Here is an 18,113-nt window from a genome sequence, read left to right as displayed (position 1 = left end):
GCTTTTAAAAATTTTCGAATTTACAAATATATAAACTTTTAAAAATTTTCGGATTCACGTATTTGCATATTCGAAAATTTTTAAAAATTTTCAAATTTATATACAGGAATCTTAAAATTTTTTATATGATATTTTTCTCAACTATTTTTTTTTCAAATCCTAAATGTAACTTTCTTTTAATAACTTACCAATATGCCTATTCAATAAGTTATATAACTTATAGAAAATGCATATTCAAGAATTTTAAAATTAAGATGAAAAAGGTAATTAAGTATTTTGAAAAAAACTATGTAGAGAGAAAAAATGAAGGTGTGTTTAAAACATCTAAATAAGGGTACATTTAGAAGCTCCCAACTAAATTAATAAAAGTTATAAAATTACCAAAATGCCCATACACATGTCAGTTTCACAAACAAATTATTTTGATATCCTAGTAACGTTTTTATTTTATTTTATTTTATTTTATTTTATTTTTATAAAGGTTATTTTGATATCTGGCCATTCTAATCCTTAATATGTAAGAGCAGATTTGTTTGCGAAGGTGACAGGCCCTAGGAAATGTATGTAAAAAATATTTAGAAGAGATAAGTTACTAAAATATGTGAATATAAACCTAACCAAAATGTTGAATAGAATCGATCTCACACATCATTCCCATCCTATGAGTTGCATTAGCCTGGAAGCTTGGAAATTTGTATTTGGTATAAGGTTGTAAAAGAATTGGAACAAATTAAAGATGTCTACAAACCCTGTTTACTCGTTTGTTTTAATCACATACAATACAAGGAAAAGAAATGTAGCTAAATGCATTTGGGGAAGCATTGGTCTTGGTCTTGGTCTCTATTTTTCTCATCTATAAAAAAAAAAATGGAAACCAAAAATAAATAGGGATATAGAACAAGCAACACAAAGGCTTTATAATTCCCTATCAGCCCTGATTTCATCTGGGAGAAAAAGTCGTACCAACACAAAGAGTGGCACTAATGAACACAAACTACAAAAATTACAGAATTTATAACCGTCAGGAAAGAATATTTGGTGTCTTGTTTACAAGCCAATGAGCAGCGAGCTCTAGCTGGAATTCAACCATATTATTATTTGTGCAGATAGAGGAGAAGGCAACTTATGAATGCAAGTGAGGCAAATAAACAACTTGTAAAGACAACCATGAAGGAGGCAATCTATATTAGTTTGTCACCTTCAATTAGCTGCATCTCGACTGTAGTACTGGTCAAGAGTTTTTGCTGGTATACGGTGGAGGAGTTCACGAGGAAATATGCGAAGCAGTGTCCACGCCAAATCAAGTGACTGAAAGATGTTGCGGGTGTCATATGCTCCTTGAGTGACAAATTTCCTTTCAAATTTATCCAAGAACTCCAGGTATAGCTGTTATATTCAGGGACATCACATTAGGTTCTTTCTAAGTAATTGCTTGACCAAACAATGGTGCAATAAAATTGATGGGGAAGTAGAAAAGGGAATAACCAGATCCTCGGAAGAAAGTGCTTCTTCTCCAACCACAGCTTTCATGGCCTGCACATCCTTCCCAATAGCATAATTTGCATACAGCTGAAAGTTGAAAGGATTGAAAAACAAAAGCAAGAGTTAGATGCCTTTACATCAAATAGAGGATTGAAATTATACCAGTTCAACCATGCAATCAGACCTGGTTAGACACATCAGCATGATCCCTGCGAGTCATCCCCTCACCAATGGCACTCTGCCAAAAATATATATAGAACAATGATTACACTTCATAGCAAGTCAGGATTTGTACACTCTCATTTCGACTGATGCAATGCTATCCTCTCGCACAATCAAGAGCTTGAGCAAATGAGTGCTATTCTTACCTTCATCAGACGAGACAGTGATGGGAGCACATTAATTGGTGGGTATATCTGTCCAATTCAGAAAGACGAAGAATTTATTGACACAGTTCAACAACAATGTCATCTATACAAAGAAGAAAACCATATGCACCAAAATCCACTTTGAAAACAAATATAGAGAATATCGTCGACTCCGAAATCAACCAGTAAAGCAACCAAGGTATAGGCCATCAAATCTCACACCATGATGAACCACATTCAACCCAAGTCACCATGAGAAATTTATTAAAGCAATGCAAGGATGAAGATACAGTTCCTATATAAAACACCATATTAAAAATGACATTCCATGAATAAATTGATGAGAATCACGGTGATAATTTGTGAGGCTGCATATCTCCCAGATACACAAGTTGATGGCTTGTACAAACTAGTTTTGACGTTACCTGTCTATTATGGAGCTGCCTGTCAATGTATATTTGCCCCTCTGTGATATATCCAGTAAGATCTGGAGTGGGATGTGTAATATCTGCCCAAAAAGATAAATAGATTGAAGCTAAGAATCACCATTAAAGCAAGTATGGCAGTCCAAAATGTTGATATAGTTAAAAGATGCATTACCATCATTTGGCATAGTAAGAATTGGAATTTGGGTGATAGAACCCTTTCGCCCTTCGATTCGTCCAGCACGCTCATATATTGTGGCCAAATCTGTATACATGTACCCAGGATATCCACGTCTTCCAGGTACTTCTTCTCGGGCAGCAGACACCTGCAGTGGTAATAGTAGTTTGTCTCACATAAATGGCATAAAATTCTATAAAATCTCTGAAATCTAAGATAATTAAAGACAATAAATGTCCAGCATTCACATAAAAGCTTTTGGGAGCTGAATAAATTTCTAAAAATATATGTGATAAATATCCAGAATGCAAGGGCAACCAGAATCATAAAAGATGGCGAACAATATCATATATGGGTTCATGGACCTCTTGTTTCCACAGCTAGTAGTCATGCACGCAAGAGAGATTGCATATGAGACATGGTTGCTTTTTGTTACCTCACGGAGAGCATCAGCATAAGAACTCATGTCTGTCAGGATCACAAGAACATGCTTCCCACATTCATATGCCAAATATTCTGCAGTAGTGAGGGCAATACGAGGAGTAATAATACGTTCAATTGTGGGGTCATTAGCCTGTAGAGAAGACAGAGAAGGTAATTGCCCGCTATATACATATATTTTTTTTGCTATAGATGCAACCTCTCCACCCACCCAGTCAACTTTCTCATTTTCAAAATAATTAAATGTATAGAGCCTTTGCACCTTAAATTGAAACATACCAGGTTTAGGAAAAGGGTCACTCTCTCCATTGAACCATTTTCCTCAAAGTCACGTTTGAAAAACTGTGCAGTCTCCATGTTTACACCCATAGCCGCGAACACAATTGCAAAATTATCTTCTTCGCCATCCTGAAAAATCATCCAGTCAGTGAAACAATCAGCCTTCTATGAACCTAGTGGCAAGGAACCAAAACAATCAACAAGAAAGTGAAAGGAAGGAAGAAACAGCCATATCTAGAAAAACTTTCTCGTTTTCACTAGTAAAAATATCGGTGGTAGCTTATAACAGCTAACACAAACTACATGATGTTTATTACTTGATGCATCTATATCCAAGTTAACTCCAAGGGTACAAACAACTAGTTATGACAGATTTTTTTTTTTTTTTTGGCCAAATAGGTATGACAGATTAGAAAATTAAATTGCCACTTTAATCAAAACTTCATCATAAATTCATAATTGAGTAGCAACATTGCCAAATATAATCGCTTCCACTAAAGTATGCTTTGCAAGCATCTAAGACTATCCAATTTGAACATAGTAAATAAAGTAAATGCAAAATTTATAATCAAGCTATCCTTTAGAAAGTACTCAATCAGCCATGTATACACATCTGTTACCATACTTACTTATTTAAACCATCAAGGGATGTCAAATTACTGCCAGCCAATCAATATTAATATGTGAACTTTACCTCAAGCAGATCTCCAGACTTCTCCAATCGTTTCACCAAACCAGCCTGACGACAAATCTGAGCAGCAATTTCATTATGGGGAAGACCAGCAGCAGAAAAGAGAGGGATTTTTTGCCCTCTTGCAATGGAATTCATAACATCAATTGTTGAAATCCCTGTCTGTATCATTTCTTCGGGGTAGGTTCTCTCACTAGGATTAATAGAACTCCCTACAAAGTAATAGATGAAGGATAAGTAATCCAGCAACCAACAAACTGATGATTAGAAGCAACTTATACTGTTCAAATATCATTCATTCCACAACACTGCCTACCCGAAATATCCAAATATGCCTCAGGCAAGATAGGTGGACCATTATCTATCGGCTTGCCAGAGCCATTGAAAATGCGCCCTAGCATATCCAAAGAGACAGGGGTTTTCAACACCTACAAAATATATTCAGAAGAAGGAATATAGGCAAGTGAGTTCAAAACAGGCAGGCAAGTGCACGGACAAAAAGTGAAATACTTTTCCTAAAATGCATTCAAAACTGGCTCTTTCTAGTTTTCTGCTACCTTGCTACCATGCTTCCTAGAGATTATTAACAACATTAGACACAATATAGCAATGATCCAAAAGAATCAAGAAGTAGCAAACAGCAATAATAACCTCAGTTCAAAAAACAATGCAAAACTCAGTTGCCCTTTTCTTTCTCTTTTTTCTTTTCCCCCATTTTGTGCAAGTGCTTGCCTCAATACATTTGTTTATCATTTAAGCACATTCAACATTTACAAACCCAAAAAAAACTAGTGAAATCACACACAACATCATATTAGAGTGGCTTGTTTTGTTTCTCTATGGGCACAGGAACAAGTTATCATACGGATGGCTGGTATAAGTTACGATGCCTGATGACTTTTATGTCTAATAAACCACTAAACATAAACAAGTCTACTCTAATAGCTTGATTGCATTAACTTAACCTTGTAATCAGAAATGCTGGGACCGGAAAAACAAACCATTCCCAAGAAACCCAAAAAAGTAATACACTATTAGCTATTAACCATCATATTCTCTACATTGCATCCTTTTTGAAGGTTGGAAACCATGGTGATAGGCAGAAATATAAATTGCTGATCTAAATATATACAAAATCTCTAATTTAAAGTTAATAGCAAACACTAAGTTGCTTTGAGAGACCAATAAAGGGGCTGATGACATACACCTTCAAAGATAAACTATTACAATAACAACAGCCAAAAAAGAGTCTTAGCTCACCACACAACATAATACATCCACAAGATCTAGTAACAACAATACTTATTTCCCCTCTAGTTTGTTATAGAACCAAATAACTCAAGATTCAAGAAACAATTAAAATGAGTCAACATGCCTTGTAATGTCTAAACCCACACAATCAGGCCAATAATGCCAACCAGTTATCTTAATTAAAAATTTCCTGACAGAAAAAGCAGCTATTTCAGTTATTTTCCAGCTGTGTGTTTTAAGGGAAGCTACTTTTCATATCAAACTTAGGGATGCAAGATAAGGATTAAACATAAAAATAGAAAAGGAGGAAGTCACATACCTCCCCTGTAAATTGCACGGTTGTATATTTGTTGTCAATTCCAGATGTTCCTTCAAAAACCTAGCCAGAATGCCATATAAGTAGAGCATACAAAGCATAGATGCATCCATAGTGAAATTGCAGCACCAGACTAAAGCATCAAACCTCACACCATAAATATAAGCTTAATATATTGCATAGTGAACAAGTTGAAATTTTTCCTTTTGGCATGAGTAACAGTGCACAAAATAGGAATTCATAGTTACAAAGAAATGCTAGAGAATTTAAGATAGAAATTACCTGAACAACAGCTTTTTCTCCATCAACTTCTAGGACTTGACCACGTCTGGTTGTTCCATCCCCTAAACGAATATTAACAATTTCTTGATACTTGGGTCCCTGGAGAAAGCATGAACCCTCAAATAATGAACAGATGAAATCAAAATTAAAAAGGCTTGAGAATGATAATAGATAATGAGTGAGAAAAACAGAACTTGCCTTCACTTTATCGAGGATTACTAATGGCCCAGCAACCCCAGAAACAGTTCTATATTCTGCAATGAACTCAAGAAAAGAAAGATAATTATTCTTTTAACTATTACAGTTTCTTCATGCAACAAATCCTGCTTGTTGCAATGAATGTGGCAGTTTAACCAGAATGTTATCAACAATTTATCCCTCATGATTAAACAGAACATTCAATTCATAGCAAAAACATGAATCCATTCGAACATAACTACATGGGCAAATTAAAATTGCTTATAACAAAGCAAGACAGTTTACCCATTCCAATCTCCAGCGTTCCCTCCTCCATATCACGATTGCTTTCTGCCATACCCATTTTGTAGCTCTGTCAAGAAAGAAAAATAAATTTGCCAGGCAGAAAATGCAAAATTAGAAAAAGACCAAAATTTTCACTCTCAACAACTCTAGCAAAATAGTCTAGAAGCTTGAAAATCAGTTAAACATGTCAGGCTTTGTTTTCTCCATGACTCTAGCAAAAAAATTCAGAAGCTTGAATATTAGTTAAAAATGCTGGGCTTCACTTGATTGTTATTTTGATACTGGCATTTTACTATTTTCTTCAAGTTTTAAAGCAAAAACAAATAGTAGAAAGAAATATTAAATTGATTAAAAATGAATAAATGACTAATTTAGTAGTTCTACATACAAGTGATCATGCATTTTGTACTCCATCAAAGGTACATTTTTTTTATTTTTAATTCTTCAAAAATATTGTTTCCATTTGTATCTAAACACTCCTTTTTTTTTTTTTTTTTTTTAATTTCTAGAAGCCAAAGTAGTAGAAGTAACAACCAAGCAGCACCCCCAGTAAACAAAATTGCAAACTTTAACAATTGCCAACAAAATTGCCTTATCGCATATTTATTTAGAAGAAATCATTTCCACAAAATTCTTTTTCAAACTCATTTTAATTTCATAGTTTGGCTACACTTGAAATCAATTGAATCACGGATTCCATAAAATTTTGCGGAATTTTTTTTTTTGTTCAAAAAACACACCGTTAATCTTAATCAGAATTGGAATGCATAATTTACCAATAAGTCCTAATCAAGTCATTCTAGAATTACAAAAGTAAAAGCTTTATTTTTCCATTTAGAGAGCTAACCATGTTTGGTTAAGCTAAAGTCAAAAATTAAGCTACAGATCATGAAACTTCAATGGTCAGAAATGGTTCAAACACAATTACAATTTAGCATTAAAATTCCTTTTGTATTCATTTTCTTTCATTTTCTCAGTTGACAAACAGATTCCAAATACCGAAGGTAACATCTCTTACAAAGAAAATAAAAAAAAGAAAAAGTAGACACTTCTTATATTAAGAATAGATCAATATTAAGTAAAAATAAGAAAATTAAACATAAAGAAAAATTGAACAACGTTAAAATGTAAAATCAGTGGAGAAACGGATCGAAAGAGAGTGGAGCTAAATTTGGTGCGATTCGATTAAAAAGAATTAAATTGAAGATAATTATAATTAAGTGAAAGGAAAACAAGATCTAAAAAAGCAAAATTAAAGGAAAGGGCACTTACCTATTCGTGTTTTTTGGTTTTACGAGAAGCGGCGAAGAAAAAGAGGAAGAGACCAACGGGCAAAGAGAGAAAAAGAAATAAACTGAGATCCGTTGCGGCCTAGAAAAATATATTTTTAGTATTAGTCTTAGATACCTAAATGTGAAACTAAATATTTGATTAATTTGTGTCATTTTTATGTTATTTTTATGTTGTATTATTATATTATATTTTAAATTATTTAATAATATTTTTTTTTGTTTTAACACATTTATTTATCTTTTTTTTTTGTTGCAAAAAATTATCAAATTAAAAAAGAAAAGAAAAGAGAACAAAAAACAAATAGGTATAAATTGTGTATATCTTAATTGGTCCATTTTTTTATAAAATTAATCTAAAAAAACAAAAAAATAAAAAAAAAGTAAAAAATGGTAAATGAAGAAATTTGAAAAAAAAACTAAAAGAGAATTAAAAGGGAAAAAAATAGCAGACAAAGGATGCTTACATTGAAATCTTATATTTAACTAAAAATATTCTTAAATTAAGGTAAAAAGAGTTCCTTTTTTCACACAAAATACTTAATTTCTTTCATTGTAAAATTAAAAGAGATTGATTTTTACCAAAAGGAATCGATCTTTTTTCATGGTAATAAAGCTGAAAAAAGATGGATCTCAATCCCTTTAAATTCAAACGTTTAAAATATTTAATGTTGTAACAAGAAAAGATGATCGCTAAGCAGGAATCTTCCTAGTTTTAACTCCAAAACATAAAAGCTTACTATCCTTGAGCTAAATTAACATAAAACAAAACTAAAATAAAATACTAATTTAAGGTTTTAATGATCACAAATTAATACATCCATGCCACCAAAAGCATAATACTAAAAAGTTATAAGATAATTCTAATAATAAGTTTTCATAATAAAAGTCATAAAAATCCTAATTTAATATCGATCCATTAAGCGGATGTTAAATTACATTCATCCAGATGCCCTACATATATAATAAGGCCTTTAACGTAATCTTTCTATTATCACCAGAGATAATGAATCCAACTTTAACAAACTCTTCACGAGAGATACTCTATTAAACCCCACCCAAGTCAATTATTTAATCTACTTTTCAGCTATCATCTGTTTTTTACACTTTATTTTAAATTTTGAAAACTAAACATGTATTGTAATGTGCTGTATGAATGTAATTTTCTTAATGCAATGCCATTTACTCATTAATCATTAAGTGATGTGCATTAAATCTTTATTTTTATTATTTATTATTTTTTAAAAATGATAGTGCTTTGGATAGGTTTTAGCAGACGATGGCTTCCTATTTATATGTAATAACAAATTTGAACAAAAATCAAACTCAGAAGAGTCAAATTGGATTAAGCTCAACCGGATATAGGCTCAATCGAAACCCAACTTAGTTTATGAACAAATCTAATTATAATACACACACACACACACACACACACATATATATATATAGTTTGATAACATCCATGCTAGGGACTTTGGTTATATTAGATATATAAAATGATGGATATGATAGAATAATAATTATTTTATGTTATATTTAATTTACATCTAAAGAAAGAGATAGGATTGTAAAGAGAATTAATTATCATCTTAGCATTAAATGATCCAATCCTCTTAAAGTAAAGAGAATTATTTTTAATTCATGGAATTGAACTTATATATCCTATTATACCCTTAAAAATTACGTTAATAATTTAAATTATATAAACTTTGAGAGAGAATAATTTTGACTAATAAGTAAATTATCTTATTATCCTATCATAATCTTATGCACCAAACATACTCTTTAGGCCATATTTGACATATAATAATGGTTAGGATAGGATGATAATAATTTTATATTATATTTGATTTGTATCTAATGAAAAGTATATGATGGTGAGGAAGATTAATCATCCTCTTAGTATAAGATGATTTAATTCTCCCAAAGTGGAGAAGATTATTTTTAATCTATGTGATTATACCTTTAAAAATTACATTAATAATTTAAATTATATAAATTTTCAAAAAGAATAATTTTGATCAATAAATAAATTATTTTATCCTAATCCTTATATATATATATATATATATCATACATAAGATATAATGATATTATTTCATCTAATCATAATATTATCTTATCCTATCCTATCATAATTTTATACATCAAACACATCCTTTGTTATTTAAATAATTTAAAATTTAGTAAATTTATTGTAATGTAGCAATTTAATTTTTTTAATTTAAATTAGCATAACTAAGTAACTTTGATATTCATTTAACAAATTTGTTTTTTGCCAACAAGTCACGAAACTCTAATAATTTAATTGAAATTTATTCATGTGGTTAGCTATTGAATGATAAAAATTGATCTTAAAAAGGATACAATGATTTATGAAAATAAAATAAAATATTTATTATTTATTGTAAAAAAAATTTAATAATAACAATTGTAATTAAATTTATAGAGATAAAAATTATATGCATGATTATGAAGTTAACAAGATTATAAACCAATTAAATTTAATTGCTAAAATAATTTTAAATTAATATTAATTTCAAAAATATTTTATCTTTATCCATTTTAAATTTGATAATTTATAAATTTATAAATATTTTTTAATTTTAACTATAAAAATTTGACATATTTTGAATTCAAATTTTAAAATATAAATGAATTTAAAACTTATCTTACGTGACACTGTCCATATATGCGTACAAATAAGCATATTTTATTCGATAATTTTGCATTTTGTAATACATATATATATTAATAGAGATAAAATATTCATGATTTTGAAGTTAATAACTTATAAAACAAACCAAATTTAATGACTCAAATAATAGTAACAAGAGCAATTGCCCCCACTTTGCATGGGTTTTTTTTTTTCTAATCATTTATAAAAAATATTAATTTTTAACTAATAATATGTAATAGTAGTAATAATAAAATCAAGGTAATTATTTAAAAAATATGGATTTTTTAAATTAAAATTAATATGATCTATGTATTCAATTAATTATTTTATTTAGTTTGTTATTTTTACCTTCAATTTTAAATTATTTTTAAAGTAATTAATAAATTCAATTCATTCATAATTTTTTTATTATTATTTAACAAAGATATAGTTTTTATAAATTTTATACTAAAAAACAAAAAACTTGAAATATACCTCACAAACATATAGACTAAAAAAATTATATTGGGCCTGGTTTCAAGCAGATTGAGTCTGATTATGGTTGACACAATTTACTTTTTATTTATTTATTTATTTTTGCTTTTCTTATACTCACCCCTAAACAATATGGTTTGGTTATTTAGCATAAGAAATTTGGGTCGAAAACTCAAGCTCATCCTCTTCGAAAAACAGGGGAACTAATGCCACCCTAAATTGTCCATCAAAGCATAGAAAAATTTTCAGTTTAAGTTAAAGTTTTTTTTTAACTACCTAGGGAAAAGATACTTTTTTTTTTTTGAAAATGAAGCTTTCATTCATTCGTTACTAGTCCTCGCATCATCTTCTACAAGAGATTGTAAAAGAACATGATATTCTTCCATCTAATACTTTCTTTCAGTGATCGAAAATCCATCCTTTGCTAGCTTATGGATAGCTGCATTTCCTTCTCGTTTGATATGTTGCACACTGTACTCATTAAACTCAACCTTTATCAAGTTTCCTATAAGAGACAGATCCCAATTCCAATTTTTCATTTGTTTAATTACCATCAGTGAGTCACCTTCTAAAATGATGTCATGGATTTTCATATCTTTTGCAAATTCCGACGTCCTTATAGTTGCATAATCTTTAGCAGTGAAAGGGTTTGTCACCCCAGGCAGTTTATCACAGTAAGCTCCCAAGACTTTACCTTCATAATCTCTGATCAGTTCCCCCACCTTCCATGTTTCTTTTCTGTGTCAATTGCCCCATCAAAATTGATTTTTGAGAAGTAATTTTCTGGTGGTTTCCATTTGCTTTCCCATTCTTCATTAGCGTTAACATGCTGCTGTCGAACTCTGTTAAGCTCTTCAATATAACTTCTTACAAAAGCAGCAGATACCATTGGATCTCTTCTTTGTTATCCATGATATTCATTGCCTATCATTCCAGATTGTCCATGTACAAATCATGAGCATTTGCATTCTGTTTTGCTGTGATTTTTTCCATGACCTTTGCACACCAAAGTAATGGCTCATTCTGCTGATCATCTTCCCCTTCCCACTGGACATTGAGATTTTCCCATACTTTGGTTGCCCAACAACAGCCCTTTACTGCATGGATCACTGTTTCCTCCTCATTTCCACATCTCATGCACGTGCTTACCACTGGAATGTCTCTTTGCCAAGTTCAACCTTACTGGTAGAAAGCTTTTGTTCACCTTTCACATCATTATTTTGATTTTTTATGGTGCATTAGTTGCCCAAATCTTTGTCCAGACATTCTGCCCTCTCTCTCTTTCTTCGTTTGTTTTCTCACTTGAGTCATTCTCCATGGCTTGCCTGTTTAGTAATTTATATCCATTCTTCACTGTGTAGAGACCTTTGTTATCAAAGTGTTAGACCAAACAAACTAGTTTATCTATGTCGCTCAAAGGTACCCCATTTATAGCATCTGCTTTGTATTGTGTGAACATCGCATGAACTAAGACCCACTTTCATGCTCAAGTCTGTTTATCAATCAAGTCAGCCATTAACCCATTTACGTCGTTATTGTTCGTCAGTGACTGCAGCTTGAAATCTGTATTGAAAGAGAGCCATTTATCCATCCATATGCAAGGATTTTCCATTTCCAATGGGCCATTTTAATCTGTTTAGCATAACTGCTTTAGTTGTCGATATACTCTCCCACGTTAGTGATGGGTAGGCTCTTACATCAGTATCAAGAAAAGATCCATGTGGGAAATACTTAACTTGAAGGACCTTGTGTGCTAGCATGTTAGGGTTGGCAAGAATTCACCATCCTTGTTTAGCAAGCATAGCTTTGTTAAAGCTTCACATTTTTCTAAATCCTATCCCTCTATATTTTTTATCCCAACACATCTTTGTCTAGTTTTGCCAGTGAATTCCCATTTTTTTCCTTTTCATATCTCCACCAATAATTGCTTGGCAAGCTGTTTAGTTCATCACATAGCGCGCCTTTGGTAGGAGAAAACAGCTTATTGCATAAGTTGGAATGGATTGAAGAATGGATTTTATAAAGATTTCCTTTCCCCCCAAAGACAACATTTTTTGGCTTTTCCCATTCATTTTGGATTTCATGCAATCTTTAATTCTCTAAACACTCTTTTTGTTTCTCCCAACCATTGTGGGCAATCCCAAATATATGTCCAGATTTTTTGTTTCTTGGACCTTGAAAAAATTCTTTATTCACTCCCTTTGTTTGTTCACAATGTTGGTACCAAAAAATATGGCCAATGTGTCCAGATTTATCTTTTGACCTGAGCTTTCTTTATATTGCTTTAGCTTATACATCATCCTCTCACTCTTGCTTTTGTTTGTCATAGCAAAAAGAAAACTACCATCAGCAAAGAATAGATAATTAACTCAAGGTACTTTTCGACTCGCTTGAACACCATGTAATAGCCCCTACATTTGATTTTTCTTTGATAATATTGAGAGCTCTTTTGTGCAAAACAGGAGCAAATATGGTGAAAGGGGATCTCTTTGGCGAAATCCTCTTTTTGGGAAAAACTCGTTAGTAATATCACCATTAACAACAACTGAGTATGAGACAGATGACACACCATTCATGATCTTGGTAATCCACTCAAAATAAAAACCTAATCTACCCATTATAGCCTCAAGAAAATTCCACTCTACTCTATCATATGCCTTACTCATATCTAATTTAAGTGCAAAAGACCTTCTATTGCCTTATCTTTTTGTTTTTAAATGGTGTATTAATTCATAGACTACAAGAATATTGTCAAAGCTAAATTTACTCGGAACAAATGCTTTTTGCATCTCACAATACATAAAAAGGAAGTATTCTTTTAAGCCTATTAACTAAGGCTTTTAAAATAATGTTGTGTATGACATTGTATAGACTTATGGGTCTAAATTATGTAAAGTTCGTTAGGTTTTTAGTTTTTGGTATGAGCATATTATGTGTGTGGTTTATCTCCCTATTCTCTCTATCACCCTTTAGACAAAATAAGCAAAAATTGGTTACAACATTACCAACAATATGCCAAAATTTTGAAAAACAAAATAGGTATACTATCATGTCATAATGACTTTGTTAAATTTATTTGTTTGATGGCTTGGTGAATCTCCTCAACTTTGAACTATATAAAGAGCATCTTATTCATCTCATTAGTGATACAAGGATCAACAGCCGTTAGAACATCTTCATATCTTAAAAAATTTTTGGAAAGAAATAACTATAAACCCTATTTTCATCCTTCAAAACCCTTATCCCATTATTCATTTTCCTCATCAAAGCTTGTGCATGAAAATGCCTTGTATTTCTACTATCTTCCTAAAGCCATTACATTTTTTAACATTGTTTCCAATAGGTTTCCTCTATTTTCAAATTATAGTTTAGTTTATTCCTTATGTTTTTCACCTAATTAAGTACTTTATTTGTAGGGACCATTGCAAGGCTTTTTTTAAGATCTTTTTTAAGCTGGCCTATCTTTTCTTTTGTTACATAGAATATGGACCTATGCCAAGCCTATAGCATCTTCCCCACTTTTTTTATTGCTTTTGTACTAAATTCTGTTCAATTTCACCCCAGGTTTCCTCCATTATTTGTTTACAATTTGCTTCCTTTGTTCACATGGCTTCAAATTTTTACCTTCTTTTTTAAAATAATTTTTTCTTTTTCTCCTTATTCCTTGAAGTGTTTCCATTATGGGACAATGATTCGAGACTGATGTTATTAGGTGTTGGATTTCAAATTCTAGAAATTGATTACACCATTCTTTATTCCTCAATCCTCAATCTAATCATTCCCTAACATTTGTTTCCTACGTGCTCGCTCTTTCTCATGTGAACCATTATCCTATGTATCCTAAATCTTCTAAACCATAATCATCTACAACTTCTTTAAAAGCATTCATTTGGCTCTCTTTTCTTATATTGTTCTCCGATTTTTCGTTATTCCATGTTAACTCATTGAAGTCCTTAATACATAGCCAAAACTTTTTTTTATGCCCAATGAGTTCTCATAATACCTCTTATGATTTATTTCAATCCCTAACGTCTGATTCACTATAAAATCTGTTTAGTTTCTATAGGCCCACATTTGATTCTCCTTTAATCTCCATAGCAATATGTCTTTCTGAAAAATTTCTTAAGTTTATCTTTACATCATTTTTTCAAGACAATACTAAACCTCCACTGTTTCCTTAAGAACTCAGCCTAATACATCATTGTGTTTTACACTTATTTTTTTATTCTGCTTAGTTTTTTCATGTGGTTTTGTCTCAATTAAAAACACTACATGAGGAGTTTTAATCTCCACTAGCTTATAAAGAACATGAATTACACGTGGGTTCCCAAGTTTATAACAGTTTCGAGCTATACATCTCAATCTTTTTAATGGGACTGAATCTCAATCATCGTCATTCTCTGACTAGTTTCCTAACTACCTTTCCATCTTCTTTACATTTCTTCAATTGTATATCAATCTCCATTTCTTCAACTTTTCCATATTCTAGTTTTCTTTACCCAGCACTGCTCAAACCTACTGTCATATTATTACACACCGCACGTGCTTTGTTTTTCCAAATGTTTTTTCTATTCTTGTTTCCAACGTGAGCATTACTTGTCCCATTGTTTTGGTTGGTTTCTATGTCATATGCCATTTCAGCAATATATTCATTATTGAATTTCATTTTCCTAGCATTATTATTAGCACTCTCATTGTTTCTATTCTTTATGCAATCTGATCTATGTGGATCTGTTGTTTTTTCATTTTGCAAAATTAGCTCATAAATAGTTGATCTCATTTTTCTTCTTTTAAATTACTCTGTCATAATCCCTTGATTATTTCTCCTATCTCTTAATTCTCTTTCACTTATCTTTTCAATGCCCATATTGTCGTTCATGTATTGATTAATTTCTTGAAATATTTCTTCTTTTTTCTCTATCACATTTTTCAACAACTCTTTTTTTTCTAATTTGTTAAGCTTTTATTCCTTCCATCCCTGTTGGCTTGTCTTTTAATTCCTATATAGCCTTTCTCCCTTTTGTTATTGTTTTATCATTGCTCTAAGTGTATCTTTCTCTCTTTTGTTAAAAAATTTTCTCTTTTTGTTATAGAAGCCTTCAACCAATCTCTATATTACTTGCTTTTTCCATCATTCTCTTTATTTGTTGCATGATCACACTTCATATCAGTATGACCTAACCTTTCATATACATAACAAAAATTTAGTAACCTTTCATACTTCAACTTTTCTCATATTCCATCATTTTCATTTTTCCCTAAAATTGAGATGAATTTTCTTATAGGCTTCATAATATCTATCTTCTTACCAATCCTTTTTGCCATATCCCTTTTCAACAATTTCAATGCCAATTTATAAACCCTTACCCAAAATTTTACCTTGTAAAAAATATAGTCCATTAGTCGCAGGTCCTCATTGTACTTTTTAAACATGATGAGATTCTTTTTGAAAGTCCATGGGGATACTTCAAGAACTCTGCGTTTGTCATTTTTATCCCAAATTTAAATACAAACAAATTTATTTCAAGGATAATCACTATCATTTCTTTGGATAGTTTTCAAATCATTCGTAACATGTTAACCAACGCCTCCCTATTGAAGATTTGTATGGTTAATAACTTTTACACCAGCCAAAACTCTTTCGAAGGATCGTTTCCTTTTGACAAGTATGCTATTTCAACTTTTTCCTTCTCCTCTTCTATAAGCGTTAGCTTAGAGCACATAAACTTCAATTTTTTTGCCATTTCCATTCCATCCAAAAAAACAAAACAAACTACTTTAACAACCAAACTAACCACTGATTACAATATGAAAATATACTTTCATCCAAAAAAGCTAAGATCATAGACTTTTGCACATTGCCAAGAATTAATGAACTTTCTTACAAAACTTTAAGTTTCGAAATGACTAGTTTGATACCCTTTTCTTTATTAAATAGAAAGAGTAAAAAAGATACCATTAAACACATTTGTCAAATACCAATCCATGAAAAAAAAAAACTTTGTTCATAAATACAAAGTCCCTCCAAGTTTGCCAAATGGCAAATAAATCTAAACTAATTTTTCTTTTAATTAAAGTTGCAGCATTCGATAATCTATAACTTAATATTAAAACTATCCTCAAGCCTGATTTGCTGGACACTTAAGCAATATAATAGAAACAAATTGAAGGAAAATTTTGGGAAAAAAAAAGCTAAAGCTCCAAAACCTTCTCTTCCACTTCCCTTTTTGTTATTTTTACTGTTGTTGAAAATGGAGAGAAATTTAATTGAAGATTCTCGAACTTTCTATAGACCAAAGTAATCACCATATGAAATGAAAAAATATGAGAAAAAAAAGGAAATGATTTTTGGTTGGGTTAAAACGTGAGTTTTATGGGTGGATAAAGGCGATTGAATGAAAGAGTTGAGAAGGTTTTGATAAAAAAGGGTTTAAGGGTCGAAGGAGATTTCAATCTCTTTCCAAACGTAAAAAATCAAAGGAAGAATTTAGGCTTGGTTTGAGGAATGGAATAATGCTCTGTAATGTTCTTAATAAAGTTCAACTTAGAGCTACTCCTAAGGTGAAGCCTTTTTTCTTATTTTGATTTTTTAAATTATTATTTTTTAATTATGGTTTATTTCATTTGGGTTTTTGGATTTTAGGTGGTGAAAAATTTATGTGATGCAGCTCTTATATTTGATAGAGCTACTTTGTCAACATTTTCAGTAATTTGAAAATGTAAGGAATTTCTTGGTAGTTGGGCAAGAATTGAGGCTTTCTACTTGTGAGGCATATGATCTAAAACAAGTATGTTTTCAAAGTAATTTTATTTTTTCACATCTATTTTTGCAATTCTTTTGGTTCCAAAGAAATAGATTTTGTTAAGTAATTTATTTATTGATTTTTTTTAATTTGGTTAAAATTCTTTAGGAAGACAAATATGCAAGGGTGGTGAATTGTGTTATAACGCTTAAGTCCTATAACAAATGGATGCTTATAGGTGGAAATGGAGTGTGAAATTTTGGTGAAAATATAACATTCTGCCACCACCTCGTTGGGAAAGTCAGTTGTGAGAAAAAATTTAAAGCCTTTAGTGAATTCCTTGCAAATGACCTCATCCACAAAGGAGAAATTATCCAATGTCACTCCAATGAAATTGACCCTAATAAAATGGTTGGAAAGCTTTAATTATTTAAAGTATTCACTGGTTTTCGTATTCTACTTGAATAGTGAAAATGAATACAATGAGTTTTTCTTATTGTACAAACAAGCCAACTATGGTTCATTAAGTATGCTGGTTCATGCCATTCTAATAGATAAAAAGCTTGAAGAAGTTCCAATGGTAAGTTTTTATTGGCGCATTATTGTAAAAAAAAAACCTTATTAATGATGTCATTAATTTTTTTATATTTATTTTTTGAGCTTTTAATTCTTTTGAGGTTACTTGATAGATTGCAAAATGCTGAAAAAAGATCTTTGTGGGCAACAAATGT

At 31.0% G+C, this 18,113-nt stretch overlaps 1 protein-coding gene across 2 annotated transcripts; it reads right to left on the bottom strand.

Moving 5' to 3' along the window:
- Positions 1-684: 684 nt before the first annotated feature.
- On the bottom strand, positions 685-7,605 carry LOC111289625 (V-type proton ATPase subunit B 2). 2 transcript variants are annotated; one of them, XM_022880826.2, is made up of 16 exons: positions 7,469-7,600; positions 6,197-6,263; positions 5,912-5,967; positions 5,714-5,812; positions 5,435-5,494; positions 4,181-4,292; positions 3,868-4,076; positions 3,174-3,302; positions 2,890-3,027; positions 2,451-2,601; positions 2,276-2,358; positions 1,851-1,898; positions 1,667-1,720; positions 1,486-1,569; positions 1,199-1,386; positions 685-853 (listed from the first exon to the last, which is right to left on the bottom strand). In XM_022880826.2, the coding sequence occupies exons 2-15, from the start codon at positions 6,252-6,254 to the stop codon at positions 1,201-1,203; spliced, it is 1,467 nt and encodes a 488-aa protein (XP_022736561.1). In that variant the 5' UTR covers positions 6,255-6,263; positions 7,469-7,600; the 3' UTR covers positions 685-853; positions 1,199-1,200. The 2 variants fall into 2 exon arrangements, with proteins under 2 accessions (XP_022736561.1, XP_022736560.1); XM_022880825.2 differs by lacking the exon at positions 685-853 and having other exon boundaries at positions 894-1,386; positions 7,469-7,605.
- Between the last annotated feature and the right edge of the window lie 10,508 nt (positions 7,606-18,113).

Source organism: Durio zibethinus, chromosome 11, assembly GCF_047325235.1.
Source record: "Durio zibethinus cultivar Kanyao isolate XHJ-2024 chromosome 11, ASM4732523v1, whole genome shotgun sequence".
Lineage (NCBI taxonomy): Eukaryota > Viridiplantae > Streptophyta > Magnoliopsida > Malvales > Malvaceae > Durio > Durio zibethinus.
Note: the sequence above shows the minus strand (reverse complement) of the source record. Positions and strands in the feature narration are given on the sequence as shown.